At 38.1% G+C, this 24,786-nt stretch overlaps 1 protein-coding gene across 11 annotated transcripts; it reads right to left on the reverse strand.

Moving 5' to 3' along the window:
- Nucleotides 1-2,607: 2,607 nt before the first annotated feature.
- On the reverse strand, nt 2,608-22,056 carry LOC148854507 (uncharacterized). 11 transcript variants are annotated; one of them, XM_088941515.1, is made up of 8 exons: nt 21,962-22,053; nt 21,562-21,686; nt 21,173-21,261; nt 19,372-20,893; nt 17,273-17,449; nt 7,032-7,923; nt 3,961-6,838; nt 2,608-3,121 (listed from the first exon to the last, which is right to left on the reverse strand). In XM_088941515.1, exons 4-8 carry the CDS (start codon nt 20,717-20,719, stop codon nt 3,092-3,094), a joined length of 5,325 nt encoding a protein of 1,774 aa, XP_088797641.1. In that variant the 5' UTR covers nt 20,720-20,893; nt 21,173-21,261; nt 21,562-21,686; nt 21,962-22,053; the 3' UTR covers nt 2,608-3,091. The 11 variants fall into 11 exon arrangements, with proteins under 11 accessions (XP_088797641.1, XP_088797640.1, XP_088797638.1 ...); XM_088941514.1 differs by having other exon boundaries at nt 21,158-21,261; XM_088941512.1 differs by lacking the exon at nt 21,173-21,261.
- Between the last annotated feature and the right edge of the window lie 2,730 nt (nt 22,057-24,786).

The following is a 24,786-nucleotide window of genomic DNA, read 5'->3' on the forward strand; positions in this document are numbered from 1 at the left end:
TAGGAATTTAATAGTCAATGAAATCATGACAAAATAATAATAATAATAATAATAATAATAATAATAATAATGGGCACACCACATTTCACTTTCTAAAGTGAAAGAAACAATTAACCGCATTTATGGTTTTTTATTTTTCAAAAATTTTAAGAGGATCAGCACAACAATAAGGAGATAGAACCTTGTGGCCTGAAACCAATAGTTTCTAAGAATAATGCAGATATAGATATATACTAAATATAAGCTTTTCTTTTAACTTGTAAGTGTGTACATGCTTTGTACGTGGCAATTCTAAATAATGAGAATGATAGTAATAATGTGTCCAAAGTTTTTTATAAAATTCATGATTTTTTTTTTTTTGTTCTTTATTATCAATCAAATGCATATTACAAAATCCAAATCAAATTATGTAAACACTTCATATTAGATTATAAAGTTTCAAATGCGTTGATAGGCCTACATGCCAACCTGGACTCTTCCTTTTATAATATTTTATCTTCTTAATGTATATTTTTCTGTTCATTTATCAAAAAATATGTAAGATTTAGAGAGAGAGAGAGAATTGAACGAGGTGAAAAATAGTAGTTCGAATTACATCTTAAACTACACAATTAAATAAAGATTATATTAAAAAAATTTGGTATCTTAGTCAAAAGAAAGTTTCACGATCTTATTCATATTTTTAATAATTGTGTAAATATAAAATTATAGATGTGTTCAATTTTTCCTGTTACTTTTTTACTTCTATATGTGTAAAAATAATTATGATATGCCACACTTATTTTTTTATTTATGTTTTTATATTTTATTAATTTTTATTATTTAATTATAGAATTAAAGGTTGAAACATTTGACCCAAAAGTTGAACTATTAATCTCCATCGAACAGGAAAATAATTTCATTTTTTTGTTAGTTTTAGATTATTTATTTCATTTTCATCATCAATAAAAATAATTCGTGTTTATTAAACTTGTTTTTTAATTTGATTAATAAAAATATCATAAATATGTGTAATTTATTCCACATTTTTATAATTTTATATATTTATTTCTATTACAAAATTTTATTATTCGATTATGACTTCATGGGTTGACCAATTTGATTTAGATTGTTGAATTGCTTAATCATCACTTGGATAAAGAATGGTTTTGTTTTTTAGTTAATTTTAAAATATATGAGTTTATTGTTAAAATTATTAGACATAGATCTACTTAGTAGCATTTATTAGTGAAAAAATAACTTAAAATATAATATTTTAAAAGAGATAATGGGAGTTAACACCTTAAATATAAGATTTACGCATCTTCTTTTTGCAAGTAAAAACTCAGTATTCATAAGGGCATTTTAACAGTAAAAATGAGACAAGTCCTTAAAATAAAAAATGTCAAATGCAACCTTAATATAATCCTTCCACCGGTACTTTTAATAAATGTACCACACCCTCATAATTAAAGATGGACTAAACACACAAATATAAGCATTTTAGTCAAAAAAGTTTCACACCCTCATTTGTACTTTTAATAATAGTAAAAATATAAATATAGATAAGGATAGATTGCATTAATCAATCATGGGAAGGATTACAACCCTATTTAGCTGGTTCATTGGGCCAACAAAGATGACAATTAGCTTAGCTCCTTCAGCTGGTTCTGCGACCTTTAACATAAAAACAAAGGAAAAAAACTAATTTATGGGCCAACAATCACAGGTTAATTCATTTGACCCAAATGGCCGAATATGCAAAAACCATTCACCCTCCAAGTCGGTTTTTAAAACATTGTCAATTTCAACTCTAGTGTTTCATCAAAATTGCTTATAAGCTTTTCGAGTGGGTTCTACATTATAAAGCCAAAAATATCCAGGTGAAAAAAAAAAAAAAACTTGGCTTCTTGAATGAAACCATGAACATATTTGACAAAATGGAGGCAGAGAGATCAGCTAATTATGTAGCTAGTTTTGCACTTTTTGCATTCAATCACTGAAATGATTTTTATTAATATTAAAAACTATTCGGTATTCACGCCATCCTCTGTCCTCAGCAGCATCACAAAACTCCAAGTTTGACATAAAACTCTTCATCTATGTATTAAAAATCGATCTAAAAGCAGAGCCGCTTAGGACACCGATTTTTTTAAACGAATGGTCAGTGAGTCACTGACCAAGTCAATATTTGGTCGATATGGGTTAAGGGTGAAACAGAAATGGTTTCCGGGCCAAACAGCCCAACCATCCAGGTCGACAACAGTTCGAGAACATGGGAGCCACTGATCCCGAATTAAATCCCCCACAGCTCTAGAATCGATTTAATATATTGGACCTACCATAGGACTCAAATATCCAAGACTGCAACCACCACCATCAATCCATATCGCAGCAAAAGTGCAAAACCGATTGCCACCATCCTTTATTTTAAGTTGCTTTTCTTTTAACTGATTGCAATTCTTTTCTTTCTATTCACAATTCCAGAAGTCCGTCTATTAGAATGGCAGATGAATTGGACGCGTTTCTTACATTCTCAAGCATTCGGAAGCTCTTGTCTCTCACTTTTAAAATACTGCATGCAAATTTCTCAAAAGAACATGAGCAGGTGACCAAATTCGCAACACAGGAAATGAATTTTCTTTTTGCAATTTCTTGATGCCTTGTCAAAAAATCACTTTGGTAGTAAGAGATTGCGTGAAGACACTACTGAGCAAAGATTATGGGAATCAATTATTTTACACAAATTATGATATCAATTAGAGAGAGAGAGAGAGAGAGAACAACATTCTGAGTGAATTACATACATTTTTTGAGCTCTAAGAACTCATCAGGTTTGCGCTCTTTAGTAATCTGCCATGCTAATATCTCCTTGTTTGAGGCCAATTATCTTCCTTGTATTTGCCCAGAGCAACCTCGTAAAACATCTCAAAAACTTGATCTCACCATGTGTGCACGACCTTTCACTGGGTTTATCTGCAACCTATGCACCAGTACTATAACCATTTTTTTGGATAAAACCAGTTCTATCAATGCACCAAAAAATATCAAGCAAATTCTTACCACCGCTGTCCACAAGAGAATCCCGTATAGTTGAATGACATCGAAACTTTTATACTTTGACATACTTATCGACATAACCCTGTAGAACAAGTTCGTAAATATCCGCCAGAAGAATGTAGAACTAAATAAATAACTATTGCTGTCTAGTGTCAACATAAACTGGTCGGATTTTGCACCAAGTTCCTATAACAAACGGATAGCTGATAATAAGAAAAACAACATGCAGATGTCCATATTGCCTGGGCATACATGTGGACACATGCAACCAGTTTACTTACCAGATGGACAACTAAATTACTACTAGACTGCCCTAAACAGTCATCCCCAATTATTCTACTAGATTACGGTAATCACCAGAGAGGGAGGAGATGACTACCTTCAGGCTCTGTTTGTTCACAGTGCGAATTTCATCTGAACTATAGTATAAATGCAGGAGAGTGCAAATGGACAGAGTGTAAATTCTGGTTTACTGTTGCTTAAGTTTAGCGTCGTCTTGCTTGTTTGCAATAAGTAGGTAAGAGGAAGTTATTTGTTTGGGAGGAACAATGTAGGAAGCAAAATGATGTGGTCCCCATTTCATGAAAGAGAACCAATATGGGAGGAAGGTGGTGAAATTTTGCATCAGTTTTTATATGCAAAATTTGCACTGTCAATGAGTACAAATGAGACAAGTGCAAATTTTGCATTAGCTAGGAGAACAAATCATTATGACAAACAAGCACATATGAAACTAAACCGGATACAAAATTTATATCCGATTCAGGTTTACACTGCAAACAAACAGAGCCTTAATAACACTGCTAGAGAGCGCATGCGAGATATTGCATGCAAGTGTGTTGTAGCACATTTCAAGTTTGTCAGTTACAGTTCAGAATTTAACAAGGAAAGAAAAAGGTGGGTAGGCAAAAGGGAACTTACCATCACAAGTTTAGTCAGTTTGCGCTGTGATGACTCAACATATCGATCTATTTTTGCCTGAGACTTCGGTATCTGATGACTCTTCATAGCTCCAGATACTTTATCAACAGTTTTCTTGACAATGGTCTTGAATGCCTCCTTGCTCATGTTACCTTGACGCCATGATGGCTTTAAAACCTCCTTCACAAAATTTGCAAGGGCAATCTTGAAAAGTTTCATTGATCTGGAATCCTTGCTCTTCTTGCTCTTTCCCGATGTCTGAACCTGATCGATCTCAATCTCTCCTGTGCCTGGGTTTGCTTGATCATTTGGATTCCCTGGGCTCCAATTATTCCCATCCCCTGGCTCAGGGCTTTCATTCTCCACAACTCCCACTTCCGCATCCATCGCTGTCTCACCAAATTCATCGTTCTCTGGAGACTTAGCAGCAGTAGAAGCTGAATCCTTTTTCAGTTTAGTGTCCTCTTCTGCAGTTGGAAGCTTATGTGAGCTGCTGAGTCTCAACATGGTTTCTGAATCATTAACTATGGATGGGAGAGGCTTTACAACATTGGTTGTTGAATCTCTTTCTTGAAGATGATCAAGCTTCTTAATTGAACTTGAAGATGGTTCAATGCTATCAAAAAGTGGATCATACTGGTCAGTTGTTGACTCCCTTATGAGCGGAGTCTGGGTACCTGGAAAGACTTCTGCAGACACCCCCCGTGAGCGCACTCTATCATTCAACTCCCCCAGTGGGGCAGGCAATGAACTACCAGACCTAGGTAAAATCTGCCCAGCCAGCCTATTAGAATCTGGTGATGAAGTTGTCTGTCTAGATCCAAGATCACTAATGTGTTGCCCATCCATTGAAACATGGCTCAAACCATAAGGAAAATCATATTTCCTGGTGTAGTTTGTGTCAATGTCTCGCACAAAATTATAACTAAATTTTGAGCTCCCAACTGACTGTTCAAAAGTAGAAGCAAATGGATTGTAGTGGCTTGGCTTAGAGATTCTAGAACCTCCAACCTCAGATAAACAAGATAGTCGACTGCTGTCCAAAAAGCTTGAATATCTTGAAATAGAAGGATCAACCTTCCCAGGTGCACCCAATTGTGAAGAAAAGGCATCTGTAACAGAAGGTTGCAGGCCATAGGATGGCTGTCGGTGTTCTGAGTAAGATAGGTTCCCTGTAGACAAGGCACCAAATTCGTCCCTGGAGAATGGTCTAGGAGGTAGATTTTCAGCTGGGAAAGATACAAGCTGAGAACCCTGCACAGGGAACTGGGAACTAAACCTTTGATTCTGAAGCACCCGATAGCTTGGTACATCATCCCGAACAGGTTGGACAACATGGTGCACTTGTCTGAGCTGAGGCCGAGCATGCAAATGATATTCTGGCTGAGGTGGAGGATGAAACTGACTGGCTTCAGAAATTGCAGAATGTATATACCGCTCTTCTCTGCCAAAAATGGGGCCTCTCAGTGGTTGATCCTGCAGACCATCCATGGGCAGTGGCTTTGATCTAAAATCCTCCGTATGCAAGGGAGGTCGATGAGGATCCCCTATTGGAGGAAAAATTCGAGGATGGAGCTGTGTATTCTCCTCATGTGGATAAGGTCTCGCCAAGGCCTGAGAAGGAAAGTCATTCCTTGGACGAGGGGAATTCTGCTGAAATAGCACTGGACGGAAGGCAGGTGTCTGAATAGCAAGTCTTGGAGTTGATTCATTAACATATGAAGGTGGCCCTGGAAGAGATGTCCAAGGGGCTCTTGGTGGAGGTGGTAAATGAGAATGAGGGTCATGCATTGCAGCTTGATAGGGAGGAAAACTTTCAACTGGGGGAGCAGTCTGAGACTGAAAGCTTGCTCCTACTGTGTTTAAATCTTGAGGAAGAGGAGGGGGAGGTGGTAGATTGAAAGGTGGAAGCTGATGTTCTCCATCCAGAGAGCTAGGTGGTTGGAATTCCTTAGGAGCCAAAGATTGAGGTGCAAAATCCTCAGGTGGACAAGGCTGGCTCATTGAAGTTGGATTTGGATATGGTTGAGTTGATGTCATATTCGGCTGCAGCTCATCCATAGGCAGCTGGCATGGTAAAGATGTGGAACTTGAAACAGGTAAAGGATGAGGTATCAAGGAGCTACTGTTTTGTTGAGAATTGTTAGCAACATCTTCAAGCACTGGAAGGGCAGCAGAAACAGAAATGCTGGTTTTAGGTGTCTGAGGCATTGAACTTTCCTCCATTGAAGGTTCCACCTCAGAAACATCAAGAGGCAAATTTTGGATTTCAGCATCAGTTGAAGATTCTTTTGTAAAGTTGTCAACCTTCAAAGGCTCAAGGGTCTCAACAGGCTGCTGAGCAGATATTTCCACCTGTCCACGTTGAACTTGCTGTTCCTGTACTTTCACCTCTTCAGAACTCTCAGACTGACCTACTGCACCAGTAAGAGATTCTAACTGGCCAATTTCATTGGAAGTCATGAGTTGAATACAATCACTTTCAGACACTGTTTCAGTTTTTCCATTAAAACCCTCTTCTTTTGATGCACCAGTGCTAAGCACAGATGAATCCCGGAAAGATTGTGACTCCTGGCCCGTGACATCATCATGGTCATAGATTGATCTTTTTGCCTGAACATCTATAACCTCTCCACGCCTTGAATCCAGTGAAATTTCCAGATGCTGCTGTCTAGTCCTATGGTGCCTTGGTCCATCACCAATGGCAGAATCATGGTGCAAATAGCGACAAGATGCTCCACGGTAGCACCTACCTCGGAGGAAGTCAAAGCACTCTGGAACCTGACCCCTATCCCTTCTCATTTTCTCACCACCAAACTCAGTCATGCGCCTCAAAGCAGGAGACCTGCTCCTGCTTCTTTGTTTCTTAGGAGACCAGCTGAAACACAACAATTCAAGAATTTTAAATCTCTCAATGGCCACTAATGCTTTTAAGAAAGCAACATAGCCAATAACTACACATTAATAGTTGACACACAACAGAAAATTCATAAAAGCATAGTGCCCCACCTTTTCACAATAATTTTTTTTTTATCAGAACCACAATCTATATAAAATAGTACAACATATACCTGCGAGATCGACTTCGCTTCTCCCTTCTCCTCCATGGACTGCGGCTCCTCCTCCTCCTCCTCCTACCTGGGGGAGATCGGCTTTGACTTCTGCTCCTGCCTCTCTTACGCCTGCCATCATAGCGTGACCCATCAGAGTCACTATCACTGGCACCTTCTCTTACCAATCTCCCAAACTCATCAACTTTCAATGGAGTTGAAGCCTGTTGAGTATCTTCTTTATGTAACTTTCCTTCCTGAGGATCAATATCAGCACGATCATCATGTAAAGCATCCTTCTGCTTGAATGCTTCAGGAGGAACGGTTTGATCACTAGATGTTTGTTTTCCATGTTTACTAATACTAAGTTCATCAATTACTGGGGTCACATCTGGTGGAGAAGAAACTATTAAAGTTGCCTCCGATACTTTCAGTGGTTCTGGAGAAACATCCAGTATCCCAACAGGCATGCTAACAGGAGATACCACAACTGACTCGTTAACTGATGTGAACTCCATTTTAGTCACAGAAACATTCCCTGAGACACCAGCTGTATCCAAATTGGTCTCTGCATCATTGTGCAAACTTTTAGCATCCATAGTAGCAGATGGTGAGACCCTTACTGGGCTAACATCCTCAAGACATGGTCCATTATCATCATCATCAGGACTATCATCAGAAGCATAGTCTTGTATGAGTCTGAATGGACTTCCACCTTTAATAAGTAAGCCTGGAACCTCCTTATGACCAATTCCTGAAGTAGCAGGTGAAGCCCTTGTTGGACACATCTCAAGAACAGTACTAGCCGATTTCTGTAAACTAGTGTCTGAAGTGCATTTAGCTGCTCCATCCGAATCCATGCCAATGCCATGATGTTTGGTTGATGGCCTTCCAGATGCAGAGGAATCATGTTCTGGAAAAGAGTTGTCTTCCAATCAGAGTAAGAAATGAAAATAATTTTTATGCAAATGTAAGAGAGAATGCAAGATCAATATTCAAAAGGACAAACCAAGTTCAAATCTTACATCATTTAACTTATTGACTTTTTTTTATGAACAATTTAATGACTGTATTTTAAGAAATGACATAATATCAACAGGAGAATTTTCCCATTTTTCTAAAAAGGAATTGATTGCGAACTTTCTGAAACATGAGAGCTGTCACCTGAATTGACAACAGTTATGATAACTTGGTCTATTGCAACTTAATCAAATGCAATAGACAAGCCGTGGATATCAATGCATCCTAATTCTAAATGCCTTCCATCATTGCAGATCCAACATCAGAATAACCAACACGATAATATTTTCTCAAAAGGAAAAAGTTCCATCACTAGCAGTAATATTTTCTTTCCAAACCATCCCAACAGCTAGCACCAACAGTTTTGCACAACATGAGGGCCTGTATAAAAATTTGACATTACAAAGGTGTAATTCAAGTTTTGATGGAATTGGTTTCAACACCAACACACCATCATTACTCCTGTAACAGGGTAGACTCGTCCATGACAATGGCATCTTGGCTTTTGGCACAATAATAATTCACTTGCTATGGAAGAGGCTTACAGACAAGATGTATTATGGACCTAATCCCCAAAATAAGGATGCTGCTGATTTGTTTTTTGAAAACCTATGATGTAGGAGACTAGGATTTTGGGCTAGCTTTACTCTTCTCTTTTCAAGAACTAAGTTCTACTCTTTGTAGTTTGCTTTAATTTTTACTAATAGTTCAATAAAAACCTCTGGTCCATGTATGAAAAATGAATCAAAACAATTAATGCACGTATTTGCTCCTAGCAATGTATGTGTAGATGACATTAAGGACATGAATGGATTTTAGGTCAAAATGGTGCACGCCACATGCCTCTTAAGTTCATGCAGACAATCAAATAAAAAAAGGTGGAATTGGGTGTACCACTGTACTACAACTCAACTTCATCAATGATCAACCTATTCATTAGATATTCTAAATAGGCCACTACTCACTACCCAATGCTGGTCCTGGCTATCAGGGGTCCTGGGAGGGGTTGAGTGGGCACGGTCATAACCACTACCATTTTTGCACAGTGGCTGCTCTCAGACACAAACTTATGATTTCACACTTTTCAGCACAAGTTGGCACCAAGAAATGTCACAACTATTTTGTTGCCTAAAATCATAGAAACAAAATGGAGTTTGCTCCTGACACTGGCACCATGTTAGTTTAATGTAAATTTTCAAAAATTGCAACCACCACCTTGATAGTTTAATTCATCATACTGATATTACCATGATCCCTTTAACCAAAAAAATATCATAGATGAACCAAAAATTGGTAAGTTGCTTACTAACCAAAATGTCACTTGAAAATTTATCTATAACCTATGTATAAAAGAGAGAACTTCACCCAGCTGTTTTTTGTTGAGGATTAATTTTTTATTCCAATAATACCCCTATTCTCTCTCTCACTATCATTCTTCGTTCTCTTTATTTCTTTGCCAAAGGTGGCAGTGGTGTTTCACATGGATCATATGCATCCATGTGCCAAAACATTTAGCGAGCAGGTGTTTCATCCAATTCCTCTTTCTCCTCACAACTCTCACCTACTTCTCTTGGAATTTCTCTTTGTGAATCAATTGTGCAAAAGTATACAAGGCTCCTTTTGTATTTAGACATATTTTAGATTTGTAGGGCTTGGTTTTGCTCTTCTGAGCTAGACTATTTAAAACAAAATGGTAGAGAATAGTCAATTTGCAATTTTACAGCATGAATGTTTTTGTTTTCATTTGTTTTTGGAATTGCCACATCAGAAAAAAAAAACAAAATCATGTTCTTGAACTCTGTTTTTGTTTTCAAAGGGAAAAACAAAAAATGTTTTTGGAACCAACAAAATAATGGTTTTTAAAACAAAAACAAATTTTCTAGCATAGAAAGTATATGATTTTTGGAATATGATGTTACATAACCAAATGAAAACATGCCTTTAAAACCAGATTCAAGAACATGATTTTGGTTTCAGTTTCAAAAACAAAGAACACACACAACCAAGAACATGTTTTTGAGTTTTTGTTTTAAGAAACAATCTGTTTTCAAATCAAATGCTTTTGATTTGTTTTTGGGACCAGCAACAAGAAAAAACAATTCACATTATAGAACACCCCCCCTTAACATATGGTTCTGCCAAGGTTCTAAACTCTCAGGATGTTGATTGATCGATTTGCATTTGCACTTGTTTTGCATGCACTCTGACAAGATCTCATTCCTTACAACCAGTAAGTATTTTGGACAGGGTCACAGGGAGGGCCTTTTTTTCCTTTGAGTCCCACTATGGTACCCAAAACAGCATGGTACTGTCTATCGTTTTTTTTTGTTGGTTTCCTTATTACTAAAACAAAATTGAAATGCAATCCCGGAGTTCTTCTAAATTGCTGTTACTGATGTTTCAACTTGGTTTTTGTTTGGCATGCATGTGTTTCTTCTCAAAATTTTCTTCCCAATTAAAACTTGTTTCATATGGGCATTTCTTTGTTATTGAATCTCTCTTTTCTAAGTTAAGATTAAAGAAGAAAAAACCATTCATGTTACAGTAACAGTTATGGTTGTCAATAGTCTGTTTTGGATTCGATAATAATTAACTGTTTTCAAGGATTAGGGGTGGAAACAGAACATCAACCACTGAGATCTACCTACCATCTGTGTACTAATTCCCGAAACCAGCCTCAACCTATTTTTTAATCAGGTAGTTTTCTTTCTTTATTTGTATATTTTCTTGAATATATAATATATTCTTATCTTACTTTAATGACTTCTTTATTTTCTTAAATTTCGGAATACTGATTTTATCTGTGTTTTTTATTTCTTAAAATTTGAGATCCTGATTTTCTCCCTCATCCAAATTTTGTACTTATGACTCCCAGAATAAATTCTGGTTCTTAACTGAACTATTGGGAACTAAACCTTTACTTGTCAGAGGGGCCATATTATTGTTGATGGTCAAGTATCTGGATCCATAAACAGTTGGATACATCGCATTGCAGAAGCACCTTCTGCAATCATCCACTGATCTAAAACCACTAAGAACAGACTGCCCAGATTTTTTTAGCACTTCTTCTCTATGTGGCCTAATAGCATCTTTGAGATAGAAGCTTTACGTTGATGGGAGTTCAGCACAACAAAAAGGAAGAATTCTCAACAACTTATTTGTTGACAGTTCATTTCTTATCAAATTGTTAAAAGATTGCAAGTCAACACATCATGGATATGCTCAAAAGTTCCATCAATCACGCAACTTACATAGAAGATCCTATAACGATAAAGGTTTCATTTTTTGTCTATCAAGGTGAATACAACCATCCATCTTTTAAGCTATTTATATCAATATAAAATTCTATTTTGATAAGAGTCTAAATGATGTAGCTGCATGACCACAGTTCCATACCCGTCAGCCTTTCTGTGAACTATGCACTACCATCATGTTTTTTTCTTTTTGATAATTCTTTAGCTATTCATTTGAAAATCCTCTTTTAGACGAAGAGACAATATAACCTCATTGCAAAAATCTCAATTTCCTATTAGTTGCTATACCTTTTAAAAATATATATAAATGATCTATGAAAATTTCCTTTCTATTTTTTTTTTGATGAATGATAATAAATTTATTAATTCAGAAGCAAGTTTAGAGTGAGTTCATACAACATCACAGCGAGAGGCGCGAGCTGCAGCCCCTCCTTGAATCTTACAAGTAAACTAGGAAAGAAAAGCAAGAGCCACAACTGAGCCCAAAATAACACATCTGACAAAGTATTTGCTGATCTCCCCACCCCCTGTACAGTGACCAACATATTCCTGGTCAACCAACTAAATTTCTTCAATTCATTCTCGTAACGCCACATAGCCTCTTCAGGATTTTTCAACCAACCCACCACCACTTTGGAATCCCCCTCGATTATTAGGTGTTGTACCCCTAGCTGGTTTGCAAATTGCACCCCTTGTACAGTAGCTAAAAGTTCTGCCCTGATGGAGTCCCCAATTCCCAAGGGACCTGAGTAGAGCAACAAAATCTCTCCCTTCTTATTTCTCAAAGCACCCCCCATTCCGGATATTCCTGTATTACCCATGCTACTTCCATCAAAGTTCAACTTTAGTGAGCCTTCGGATGGAGAAGACCAGCTTGTAATTGATTTGTCCTTTAGAGATGAACACCTCGCTATTGCTGACCAATTTCTCCAAAGGTCATTAAAAGAGAATTGATGAAAGATTTCCAAGGTCTTCAACCAAGGTATTGCCCTATTTAACACACAGTCTTTCAAATCTTGACTGCTCCTTTCCTTCTCATGAAAAATTCTAATATTCCTTTCTTCCCAAAGAGTCCAAATCAAGGCAGCACAAGCACATCTCCAAAGAATTCTCCCTATTGTTGTAGGCCAATAAAAGGTAGAATGGTTGAAGAGCCTGTGAACTTTTGCTGGTAGACTCCAACTACCCCCAGACAACAAAAGTAGCCAAGCCCAAAGGTCTGCAGAAAAGGGACAAGATATTAATAGGTGGTCACAATCCTCACCGTGAGCTCTACAGAGGATACACCAATTAGGAGAAATACAGAGGAAAGGTCTTCTCTTTTGTAGGTTATCTAGAGTGTTTACTTTCCCATGGAATACTTCCCAACAAAACGCCATAATTTTTGGGGGAACTGGCCTACACCAAATTTCTTTTGACGGAAAGGGTTGGTGAGTAGAAAGTTGAGAGATGGACTTGAAGAAAGAAGCACAAGTGAAGGTTCCATTGGGTCTAGGAGTCCAAACCCTCTTATCTGGCTTGGAGGGATCCAAACAAACCTGATTAAGACAACCAAACAAAACAGAAAGAGAATCAACTTCATCATCCCTAAGTCCTCTACGAAACCCAAAATCCCAAGTAGGATCTAAGGGTGTTCCCAAAGGTGAGACAAATTTTGAGACCACCTCCTTTTGTACAAAGAAACAAAAAATAGCGAAGGGAACAAACTTCATACCTGATAAAATTGAGGAATTGAGGAAGGGTGTTGTGAATAGCCTTCCAAGGTGCTGCTAGGTTAGCTTGCCTTGATACACCAGCATCCCATCCATTCTCTGACCTCCCATGAATGCTTCCCACCACCTCATGCCACAATCTCTCTCTTTCCAATGGCCATCGCCACAACCATTTCCCTAACAAAGCTTGATTTTTTCTAGTTACCCTCCCAAGTCCCAAACCCCACCCCCCTTCTTTACTTCTGCACACAATTTCCCAATTAACCAAGTGATCCTTTTTTTCTTGTCCCGGCTCCCATAAGAAATCTCTCATCAACTTCTCCTGTTTCCTAGCTTCCCTAACTGGTATCCTAAAAACAGACAAAAAATAGGTAGGTAAGTTAGCCAAGGTGGCTCTTATTAGGGTAATTCTCCCTCCTAAAGAGATATAATTCCTCTTCCATGAGGCTAATCTCTTCTCAAACTTTTCTATCACTGGGGTCCAAAATCTACTCTCCCTAGGATTTGCCCCTAAAGGAAGCCCTAAATATGACATACGCCAAGCAGAGGTGGAACACTCAAGATACTCCGCAATAGCCTCGACCTCCCCTACCTCCAAATTTATACCCGCCATGCAGCTCTTTCCAAATTTATTCTCAAATTAGAAATACTTTCAAATCCTTTGATTAGCTCCTTTAGGTTTGCTATCTTTTCGCTAAAACCTCCTTCACAAAAGATCATTAGGTCATTTGCAAACTGAAGGTGGGTGATAGGGACTTGGTGTCTCCCTATTCTCCGACCCCTAATGGCATCTTCACTGTCAGCCTTAGTAATGATCCTACTAATCACATCAGCTACTAAGGTAAAAAGGAAGGGTGAGAGTGGATCCCCTTGCCTGACACCCCTGCAAGCTAGAAAAAAGTCCCTCACCATACCATTTACCAGAATAGAGTAGTGACAAGTACCGATACACCCAAAAATCCAACTACACCACTTGTCCCCAAATCCACAGTTTTGCATAACCTCTAATAGAAACTTCCAGTCCACCAAATCATAGGCCTTTTCAAAATCCAATTTACAAATGAAACCTCTCTTACTAGACCTTTTCATTTCCTCCACACACTCATTCGCAATTAAGATCTGATCTGTTATTTGTCGCCCTTGAATGAAAGCCCCCTGGGTTTCACTAATGATAGAAGGGATGACTGTTTTGATCCTCAATGAGAGCACTTTAGCCATAATTTTATAGATGCTTGTCACCAGACTAATAGGCTTATAATCTTTTGGGTGGTTGGCATCATTCTTCTTAGGCATCAAGGCCAAAAGAGGGGCATTAATTCCATGGCTTATAGTGTGATTGTCTGCAAATTCCTTAAAGACTTCAACTAAATCCTCTTTCAACACCTCCCAACAGTCTTGATAAAAACCCATTGTAAAGCCATCTGGACCTGGAGCCTTGGATCTATCCATTAGAAAGACAACTTTCTTAATCTCTTCTTCCTCGAAATCCCTTTCCAGCCACCTTGCCACTTCGTCATCAATTCTTGACCAATCCACCCCTTCCACAACTGCTCTCTCACTCAAAGGTCTTCTATAAATCGATTTGAAGTGGTCCACAAATTTTCTAGCTATGTCATCCTGGTTGGTAATCACCTCCTCTCCTATCTCTAGCTTGGTCACAAGATTCTTTTTTCGTCTCTCATTTGCCAAATCATGGAAGAATCTAGTGTTCTCATCACCTTCCTTAATCCACTTGTGTCTAGATTTTTTTCTCCAACTGATTTCTTCCCTCAGTAACACCTCTTCCAAATCCTTTTTCAATTGTCTCCTTAACACTCTGTCCTCCTCTGTCAGCCCATTTTGAGATTCCTTTACATCCAAGTTCTCTATTCGAGAGTTCAGGCACAATTTTTGCTCCTCAATTCTACCAAAATGATCTCTATTCCACTCTTTTATTTTGGCTCTCAACCTTTTTAATTTCTTATGAAACTTGATCCCCTTCCATCTTACCCCCCTCTTTTTCAATTGTCTCCTTAACACTCTGTCCTCCTCTGTCAGCCCATTTTGAGATTCCTTTACATCCAAGTTCTCTATTCGAGAGTTCAGGCACAATTTTTGCTCCTCAATTCTACCAAAATGATCTCTATTCCACTCTTTTATTTTGGCTCTCAACCTTTTTAATTTCTTATGAAACTTGATCCCCTTCCATCTTACCCCCCTCTCCTCCTCACCCCACCATTCCTTCACTTTTTTCACAAAATCCGGATGGGTAAGCCACATATTTTCGAATCTAAAAGGTTTGGGTCCTTTCTTATTATTTTTTTCTTTAAGTTGCTTACAATCAGTATAGAGAATCCATACATTTAGAGAATTAAGAACATAACCCATGCAAAACCAGCCTCTATGGATGAACTATATGTTCAAGGAGAGTCTAACCCTATATTTAACAGGAAGATAACTTGAACCTCCATTGATCACTTGTCTTTGTATTTCAACAATTCTTTATGGGCAGCATCCTTCCTAATTATTTTTAGGATCTTAAAGGCCAATCATCTTATATCATCCATATAGGCATGGTCCAAGAGATCAATTGTAAATTAATGTATTTAAAGCCTCATTTTACAAATAAATGGTGACTAAGTTATAGGTAATAATTTCAATTCCTTGACATCTTTGTTATTGTATGATTTTTTCACATTAGATACACATGCTTAGCACATACCCTTCTACTAGTATATGGTAAATCATAAATAAACTTCAATGGGGAAAAGGGGAAACCTAAAGAAAGCACTTGCTTTCAGATTGGTGAAAAAAATTAGGGGTAAAAGGAATATAAAACTTAAAGCAATCCTCTGTCTCAACAAGCTTGGTGATCTCACTCAACTTGATTCTTTTTTTTCAGGAGAGGTAGAGTATCAATTCATTAAAATAGAAAAAATAAAAGACCCATATGCAACCAGAGGCTGTACAATGGGAGAGTACATAACCAAAGGGGCTGTTCCCCATGTCTCAACAAGCTTGGTGATCTCACTCAACCTCATTCTCTGTTCAACTAATATACTAAATTCTTATTACCACTGCAGATAAAATAAGATGACACAAAAAATAATAAAAAAGTAGAACACAAAAGTAAATATGAAGAAGTGATAAACCAAGACAAGAAAACGAAGTGAGAATTTCAGAAAAGGTCATTCTTCTTGTATCTAACATTTGTGTATTAATAAGTTAAAACAGAAACTTGTTAGGGATGTAGGAATGTGTGGGGGTACCAAAGTGGCTAAACTGAAGTAAAATAAACCCCCAACCACAAGACGAAATTACCCCTTGCAGGACTTCTTGTGTAGCATAAACGGATATACAAAAGAGCTGCTTCAAACATGAAGATACGCATCATTTCAAAGGTTCTGTAATCACCCTTCCTAGACAGAGGGCTTCCAGAAAACGAAAAACATATTGAACCTCAAAACAATATAAGAAACTCTACCTCATTAGAGGTTCTCCCACCCACATGACCCCCCTCCAAAAAAAAGGAAACTTTCTGATACAAAACTGTTGACTCTTCATTTCACAAATATATCTTGGACTGCCTCAAAAAAAATAATTGCATAACTAAGTCTATGTTTTTGAGCCACAAGACAAGTAGATCAACTGTCTGTCATTGAAATACAAAAGGGAGCATTTGAACCAGGTCTGGCTACATATTCCCTCCCCACTAAAAGACTTTTCTAACACTAAACTTTAAGTGTTCAATTGATTTTTTGATAAATAACCATAGTAGTTTCATTAATACACTCCTTACTGCCCAAAGAACATGGGTAGCAAGCCAAATAAGGGCCTGTTTGAGAGAGATGAAGCTTTGATTGAGCTGCTTTCACTGAGCCACTGAAGAAGCTAGTAGCTACTAAAACAAGCTTCACCAGAAACCCTTTTTTTGACCGAGTGACAGCAGATTTGGGCCTTCCAGGTTTTTCACCCAACATAGCTTATAGGCTGTCCATGTAGGACCCACCTCACAAAGACAGAAGCAACTGTGTGAAAGCCTTCCCAAACGGGCAACAAATAAAAAACCAACTATGGCTTAAAAAGAACATTCACATTTCAAAAACCTAAAAGTTAATTCACAGCCTGGTTATCCCCATTCCCTATTTTCTCTTACAACCCCTAATTTAAATGCTTAATTGATCACCACATACACTATAATTTTGAGCCAGAGTGATATGTTAAAATTCCAATCTTAACTTTGAAATACCCAAAATAAAGAAAAGACATGTACAGAGAAGAAATACAAAATCCAAACCTTTTTGTTCTTCATCCAATACAGATGCCCTAGCTGTTGGGCATTCTATTGAACACTGAGGTGCATGCAATTGCTCCTTTACAACAGGTGTTACATCATACAGAGAAATAGGCTCACCATTTAGTCCTTCATTCATGTTACCAAACTCCTGCTCTTTGTCAGATTGGTTGACATCATCTACAAGACAACCAACAGAAAAGAAAAACTTTAGCCTTCCAACCATAACGATTCATTGGTCAGGAAGCCTAGAAAAAGGAATTTCATTAGGCAATCATAAATTAATTGCAGAAGATTCTCTAACGTCCTGGATCTATTGGCATGGATGAACTGCATTTCTCAAATAACTAGGAATTCATTAGGTTCCATGATTCCATCAGTCTGTGTTATAAGAGAATTTTTTTTCAGATCAGAAGCCCAAATGCCTCAATTAGATGGAATTCCAGCATGAAACCAGTTCATGGAAATTGGTTAACCATGCTTCTGAGATAAGGGGGTTGTATGCATCCCCATCTGCCAAGCTGAGATGGATATCTAGGGATCTCAATCATGGTTCAGTTAGTTAGATTTAGAATGGGAAATATTGATTAAAATATCAACGTCAACATGGCTTTTTTTTCCTTTTTATTACTCAGTGTTATGGTTATGGCCTTTCATTTCTATTATTTTGTATATATTGTACAACCTTTCTTAATATGATATAATAGAAATATAATGCATCATAATCACCTTAACACAAAATGCAGTGCAGATAAAGCATAAAATGAGAAATTATTCATTTAAATCCTTTTAATAGGGTAAATATCAGAAATTAAGGATTGCTTGAGGCTTAGTATGAGATTTACTGATTTTAAATTCCCACCAATGGATTGCTCAAGGTTTTCTGCTTTTCTTTGCCTTTTCCACATTCACCAAAAAAACAAGGACTCATCAGCCAAGAAGTCACCACATTATTAACCATGAAAAAGTGGATTATGAAACTCCTAGGGTGTGTCCTCAATGACAAGAAAAGCTTTACGCTATTAGGACTTCTTCAGTACTTAAGAAATAGCTTCAGATAAAATCAAGGAAAAACAATCTACCAACTTGGTTATAGTTACCCACCAACTTGATTTTGGAGGAATCTTGTTGAAAGGTCCATGGTAAAATAATTGCATGTTCAATTTCAATGAGAGGACATACAATATAGGAATCCAACTAGAAACTTCCCTGCTGCAATCTGCAATCCTTTTCCCCTCATAGGAAAGGTATATTATCACTAATGACAAAGAGTTACACCTCAATTACAAGTGTACAACACCCATAAATCATACTACTTAATCTTTGGAGTGGCATTCCCTACATTTTCTTACATTCCGTGCACCAGTATTCCTATATTGTTCCACTTGTTCAGCAAAAGATAACTTGTTTGTGTGGAAGTTCAGTAAATGAAAGCTCAATTAAGATTGAGATCAACCTAAAGTTGAACAAAAATGCTTTAGGAAATAGAAATATGGATGTATGATAACAGATCCTTATAGTATACAATGACCCCCAGAGTGATCTGTTGCAAGTGGAAGGGGTTAGAAGGGCTACAGACAAATCAAAAAGGGCATGGGTTCAAGTAGTAAGAAAGCGTTTATGTTTAACAGTGGATATGGCACTAAACAAAATGGAATAGTGAAACAGAATTCATGTAGCTGACCCCATATAGTTGGGAGAACACTTAGATAATGAGCAATGAACTCTTGTTTTCATATTATGGCTCAACCATGTTATAATTGTTCAGGAAACAACCAACTAAGCTTATCACATGACTAAACTAGACAGACGACTGATGGTGAAAAAAGAAAAGGGCTAAAGATAGAACTCCAAGCGTCATAAATAACTATAGAGAGTATAAATGCCATCAACAAATCAAAGATCAATAGAAAGCTTCAATCTCTGAGCATATCCGAGGCAAAACAAAAGCATTAAAATATAGTTGAGGTAAAAAAGAGAGCATGGCTTTCATGAGTCCACTCAAATATAAGCGAGAAAGTACAGAACTAGAAAGTACGGGTGTGCAAAGAACAAATAAAAAATAACATTGGCATACAGTGTTAAGTATTAACTACACCAACCTTCCATATCCATGTCAGAATCTGCAGGTGAATGAGATGCACCCTCATCTATTGCTCTCATTGAAGACTCACACTCTGAATGCCTGAATGACGAATCACATTGCTCAGACTCATTACATGATCTTGATTCTAAATGAAGTTTCCTTTTGACCCACTGAAAATACTCGTGTGCAATTGCAGCTTCACTTCCAGAATCACCACCAAACAAGAAAGCAAAATCTGGATTCCCTGATTCATTTTTGCGAGCCATCTCTTCAAAATGATGACCATTTTTAGCAATAAACTGGCATAAAACCTCAATCCTCCGTACAACTTCTTCATTTTCCGGTTTAGGTGGAGGTGTAGGAAGATCCAACATTGTTTGCTCCTCAGATGACAATCCATCTTCTGCCACAGATTCCATCTTCGCACCAGTTGCGCCCTTACCATTTAGATGGCTATCCAGTGTGAGCATATCATCTGTGGTTTGGGAAGGACACATGGTTTTGTCAACATAATAATCAACTGGACCCACAGAAGAATCGATACATTTATCAGAACACTGTACATTGTTGGTCCTGACTGAATGATTTGGAGGAGAGGATGATGGAGGTGGTGATGGTGGAAGAGGTGGGGGTGAAGAGGGTGGCGGCGGAGGTGGTGGAGGTGGCATAGAAGGTGGATGAGCATCTTCAATTGGAGAATGTCCAAAAGATGCAAATGGAGCAGGAGTGACAGGAACAAAGCTTGAAGGAGGTGGGGGGCGTAATAGTTGTATGTTTTGAGGACTCTGGGAATTACCAGCTAGTGGCGGATGAATAGGAGTTCTATACAACATTTGTCCTTGTGAAGGGGGAGGAGGTAGCACTCTAGGAAGAATTGGGCCCCGTACCATCTCCAGATGGCTTGTTCCTGTAAGAGATGGACCTATAGGCGGAGGAACTGGTGAGGGCACATGATGCATGTTTGTACTTGTTAAGGTTGAAGAATACTGGGAACTCTGTGGAGCAGTTGAACTGGTAGGCATCATGGGGGAACTTCCATGGACTGATGATTGAGGATGCAGGAAAGATTGACCAATGTTTACTGTTGCAGGTGCTGGAACTTGCATAGATGAAACTTGCTGAAGCAAAGGTGGTTGTGATCTGCCTTGCTGAATTGGAGGAGCTAGGGCAGGTGAGCCATACACTGGAGGGGGGCCTGGCTGAACCACATGAGGTGGTGGAGCCAAATGGCCTTGCTGAATTACAGTAGGTGGTAGGGCTGGAATACTTTGTTGGTAAGGGGGAGGGGCAGGACCTTGTTGAAACTGTGGGTTTGTTGCAGGACCAGGCCTGAACTGAGGAGCATAGTTCTCTTGTCCGTACATTTCAACTTCTAAAACCTAACATATAAACAAGGAATGAGTCATCAGACTGTCCAAAATCCCTATACTAAAACCACCTCAAAGGGGCAGCGTGTTTGTATCGTCAACTATATCTTATGGCCACAGTATACTACAATCGCCCTAGACTCTGTCCAGCTCAACGCACTGGGGAATTCCCTGCAGAACATGAAGCATGAAGTTTCTTAGTATATTCATTCGGAAAACGTTCATTTCTAGTAAAATCCAGAAAAAGAAATATAGCATGGAGCCTCGTAAAGCATCTCTTGCAATAAATGAAGCAAAGCATATGCATATTTATAGGCAGTTCTAATGCAAAAGGAAGATAAATTTCAATTCAGAACGTCCAGTTGCACCTTTCCAATCAAATGAAATATTTCAAAAAATAAAAAATAAAGGAGTAATGATTTCTTTTAAACCAACCAATTTAGCCAATACCAGACGAATCCAACTGCAACCCTAGTGCCTCCAACACGTACTTCCTTCTTAAGACTTAATCAACTCCCATTCCTAACCTTCGAAGGCTTCTGAAAACATTTAATTTAGCAAATCTTCAAAGTTAAACTGGGTTTATCCTTCGAACAGAGAAAAGACTACTAAAATTTCATAAATTTTGTTCCTTCTGTGTCCATTAAAAGCACTCTTTGATAACTAATTACAAATATAGAGGCTAACACTCGCAATGCACCAAACTGCATACCCCTTGGCGAGAACTACCATCACCCCTCCCTCCCCAGGCAACAGACCTCGTTACATGTACAAAGAAGTAATGAAAACAAAAATAAATAAATAAGTTATAAGCATGCAAGCGGAGACGTGACGGATACCAGGATACGGAAAACCCTCAAATGGAAAATCTCGACGATAAATAGACGCAAAGATATGAAATCGCCGCTGCCTTTCAATGTGGGAATGCTGCAGAAATCCAATACCAATGTTGCAGAGAGCTCCGCTGAAGCAATTAGGCCAATTGAGTGAGAAACCGAAGATTAAAGAATCGAAAAAGCTTCAGCCTTTTAGGGTTTCAGATTCGCGGGATATAAGAGAGACGGAGATAAACCCTAATAAGTTATTTTCATTTCTTTCTGTTTGTTCATTCGGATTCGAAAAAGTGTTATGGAGAGTGAAGGGTAACAAAAACGAGGTGACGAAAATAATTTGTGGGAATTTTACAAACAAAAATGAAAAATTAATGAAAAAATGAAAAGCAAAGTGGTGCTAACATACGCTGTTGCTTTCTGGCGCAGTGTTTGAGATTCCGATTCCCACAATTAAGCACCGCACGATCGAGCAACCCTTTAATACATCCTCGATATTTTAATGGGAAAAACATAATAAGTTTTTCGGCATGATGCCTTTCCGTATCATAGTCGAACTTCTTTGAACAGATATCCGTGCGATGTACGGAATCTATGAAGGAAAAGTTAAATAATAAAAACTGATCATTATATTAATAATTTTAGTAATTTATTACAAAAAATAATTTAATCATTTAAATTAATTATATTAATAATTTTTAATTAAAATTATTAGTAATTAAATAAAAAATACTTCGTTAATAATTAAATTAACTTTATAGTCATAATTAAATTAAGGGTAAATCTCTTAAAATAAATTGATAAACATTATTCTTATTGTTTAGATATTGTCTTGTAGTACTTAAGTTTTATGACAATTGTCTAAAACCTCCCTTGCCGTTAATTTTCCATCACACCTCACATATGACTAGACCTGTTCATGGGTTGGGTAGCCCAATGGCCTGGCCCTCACCTCGGTCGGGCTTGGTCATGTAATTAGGCCCTCGGGCCTAACACAGTAAGCCCGATTATGTTTCGGGCCAGGCTTGGGATTTGTCAAAAAAGCCTGGCCCGACTCAACATTATATATTTTATAAAATATATAATATGTATTTTATATATTATATAAAATATATAAATAATATAATATTTATAATTTAATATATACATTTTTTATTCTTTTCTTTATAATCTCTCTCTCTCTCTCTCTCTCTCTCTCTCTCTCTCTCTCTCTCTATTAAGCCGCTTCAGTAGTAGTAACAATATGAGCTAAATTTCAGGCTCGGGCCCAGGCCCAGGCCCGGGCTTTGGGCTTTTTATGAGAGTTGGGCTCGAGCTCGGGCCTTAGAAAAATCGGTTAATACATAGTGAAAGCCCGGCCCGGCCCATGAACAGGTCTACATATGACATCACGTGAGTGGTAATTATTTTAAAATTCATAAAATGCCCTTAATGTTTGAAAGTTGCAATAGTCGTTGTCGCCTGCAACAACGATAGTGTTCAGTCTTCGGGCATTTAGTTCAAATGAGTAAGCCCTTCGCCGATGGTAATTCTCTTTCACCGTTACAAAGACAATTAACAAAGATGAAGGTGGAGGAAGGAGAAGAGTACCTTGTTTCATCACCGTTCCACCTCTTCACCTCCCTCTCCACCACCCTTTCACCCTCTTTGATATAATGTGAATCTCACCGATGTGGGAGAGGTCTCTCCCTTCATTTTTACTTCATCGGTCCCCATAAGCCGTAACACCCGCCCACCAAGAAAATAAAAGAAGAGGAACTAAGAGGAAGAAGAAAAAAAGAACAACAAACGACTCTCCCATCCCGGTAACTCCTAGTAATTTTATATGAAGATGGTTTTAATCGCCCATCCATCAAGCTCCCTTCTCAACAATATATCATCTTCGGTGTGATTGGCATACACGATGTACATCTTCGTATCATCTTCTGGGTCTCTCAAGATTGCTTGGATCACTTGATAGATGGGTGTGATTCCAACTCCTCTAGCCAGCATTGCGAGTCGCTTTGCAAACTTGGGCTTGCCTAGACCTGTTCATGGGTCGGGCTAGGCTAGGCTTTTACTCTTCATAAACAGGATTTTGTTAGGCCCGAGCCTGGCCCTAATAAAAAATCCAAAGCCTGGGTCCAAGCTCGAAGCCCGACCTAACAAAAAGATAGGTCAGCGCATGTGTCTGTGTTCGTTGTCGGTGCCTATGTCTGTGTTCGCCACCGGTGCCTGTGTCTGTGTCCGTGTTCGTCGTTGGGCAAACAATAAGAGAGGAATATAACAAAAGGGCAAAGAGAAAGGACTTACCACCAGTGTTTTAGTTCTTATATAATAAATGAGATGAACTGAGATTCTGAGAGTGAGAAGGATAAAGTGAGAAGATGAGCAATCGAACAATGAAGAGGGAGAGAGAGAGGACTCACCACCGGTGCCTATGTTCGCTGGTGCCTGAGTTCGCATGACTCGCGTCTGATAAATGAGCTACTGAGATTCTGAGAGAAGAAGGATAAGTGAGAAGAGGAATGAGAGAGAGAGAGAGAGGGACTTGCTAATCACCGTCGGAGTTCATTGGTTGCACCGGTGAGAATGCTCGCCGATTCTGTCTTCTTTAGAGTGTTTAGCTGTGCGAGGTTGTGACTGTGAGAGTTGAGTTCGTTCGACTAAGAGAAAGAGATGAGTGAGAAGAGAGAGGTTAGCCGATTAGAATATTTAGGGTTTTATACAAAAGTCAGATCGGGCTTTTTTAACAAATCCCAAGCCCAGCCCGTAAAATAGTCGGGCTTGGGCTTTTAGGCCCAAGGTCAAGCCCACGAGCTGAAATGCATGCTCAATCCAGGCCGGCCCATGAACATGTATAGGCTTGCCGTGTACGGTGAAGCTGCTGTGGCAGGTGTACTCAATGTGTCCCGATGGACCCTTAATGTTTCCCTAACATTCCCTTCCTTTCCCTACCTTTCTCCTTCATACCAAACATAATACAAAGGTCTCTCTCTCTCTCTCTCACTCTAATAGTGTGCACCTTTATTAATCTAATAAAGATAAACAATAATTACTTTTTTATATTTTTAAAACAAAAAAGCAAAGAAAAGATAGATAAATAGCTTATCTCAAAAAGAAATTTAATGTTATATTTTTTAATCGTTGGTAATTTATCATATTTATTAGAAATCATGTTAATCCATTCTTGGTAATTTCTTGGATATTTTTTAATCACTAGTACTTTATTTTTGGTTATTTTTTTAGCTAATT

This window comes from Nelumbo lutea, chromosome 4 (genome assembly GCF_056320005.1).
Source record: "Nelumbo lutea isolate HS-2025 chromosome 4, American lotus-T2T, whole genome shotgun sequence".
Taxonomy (NCBI): Eukaryota; Viridiplantae; Streptophyta; class Magnoliopsida; order Proteales; family Nelumbonaceae; genus Nelumbo; species Nelumbo lutea.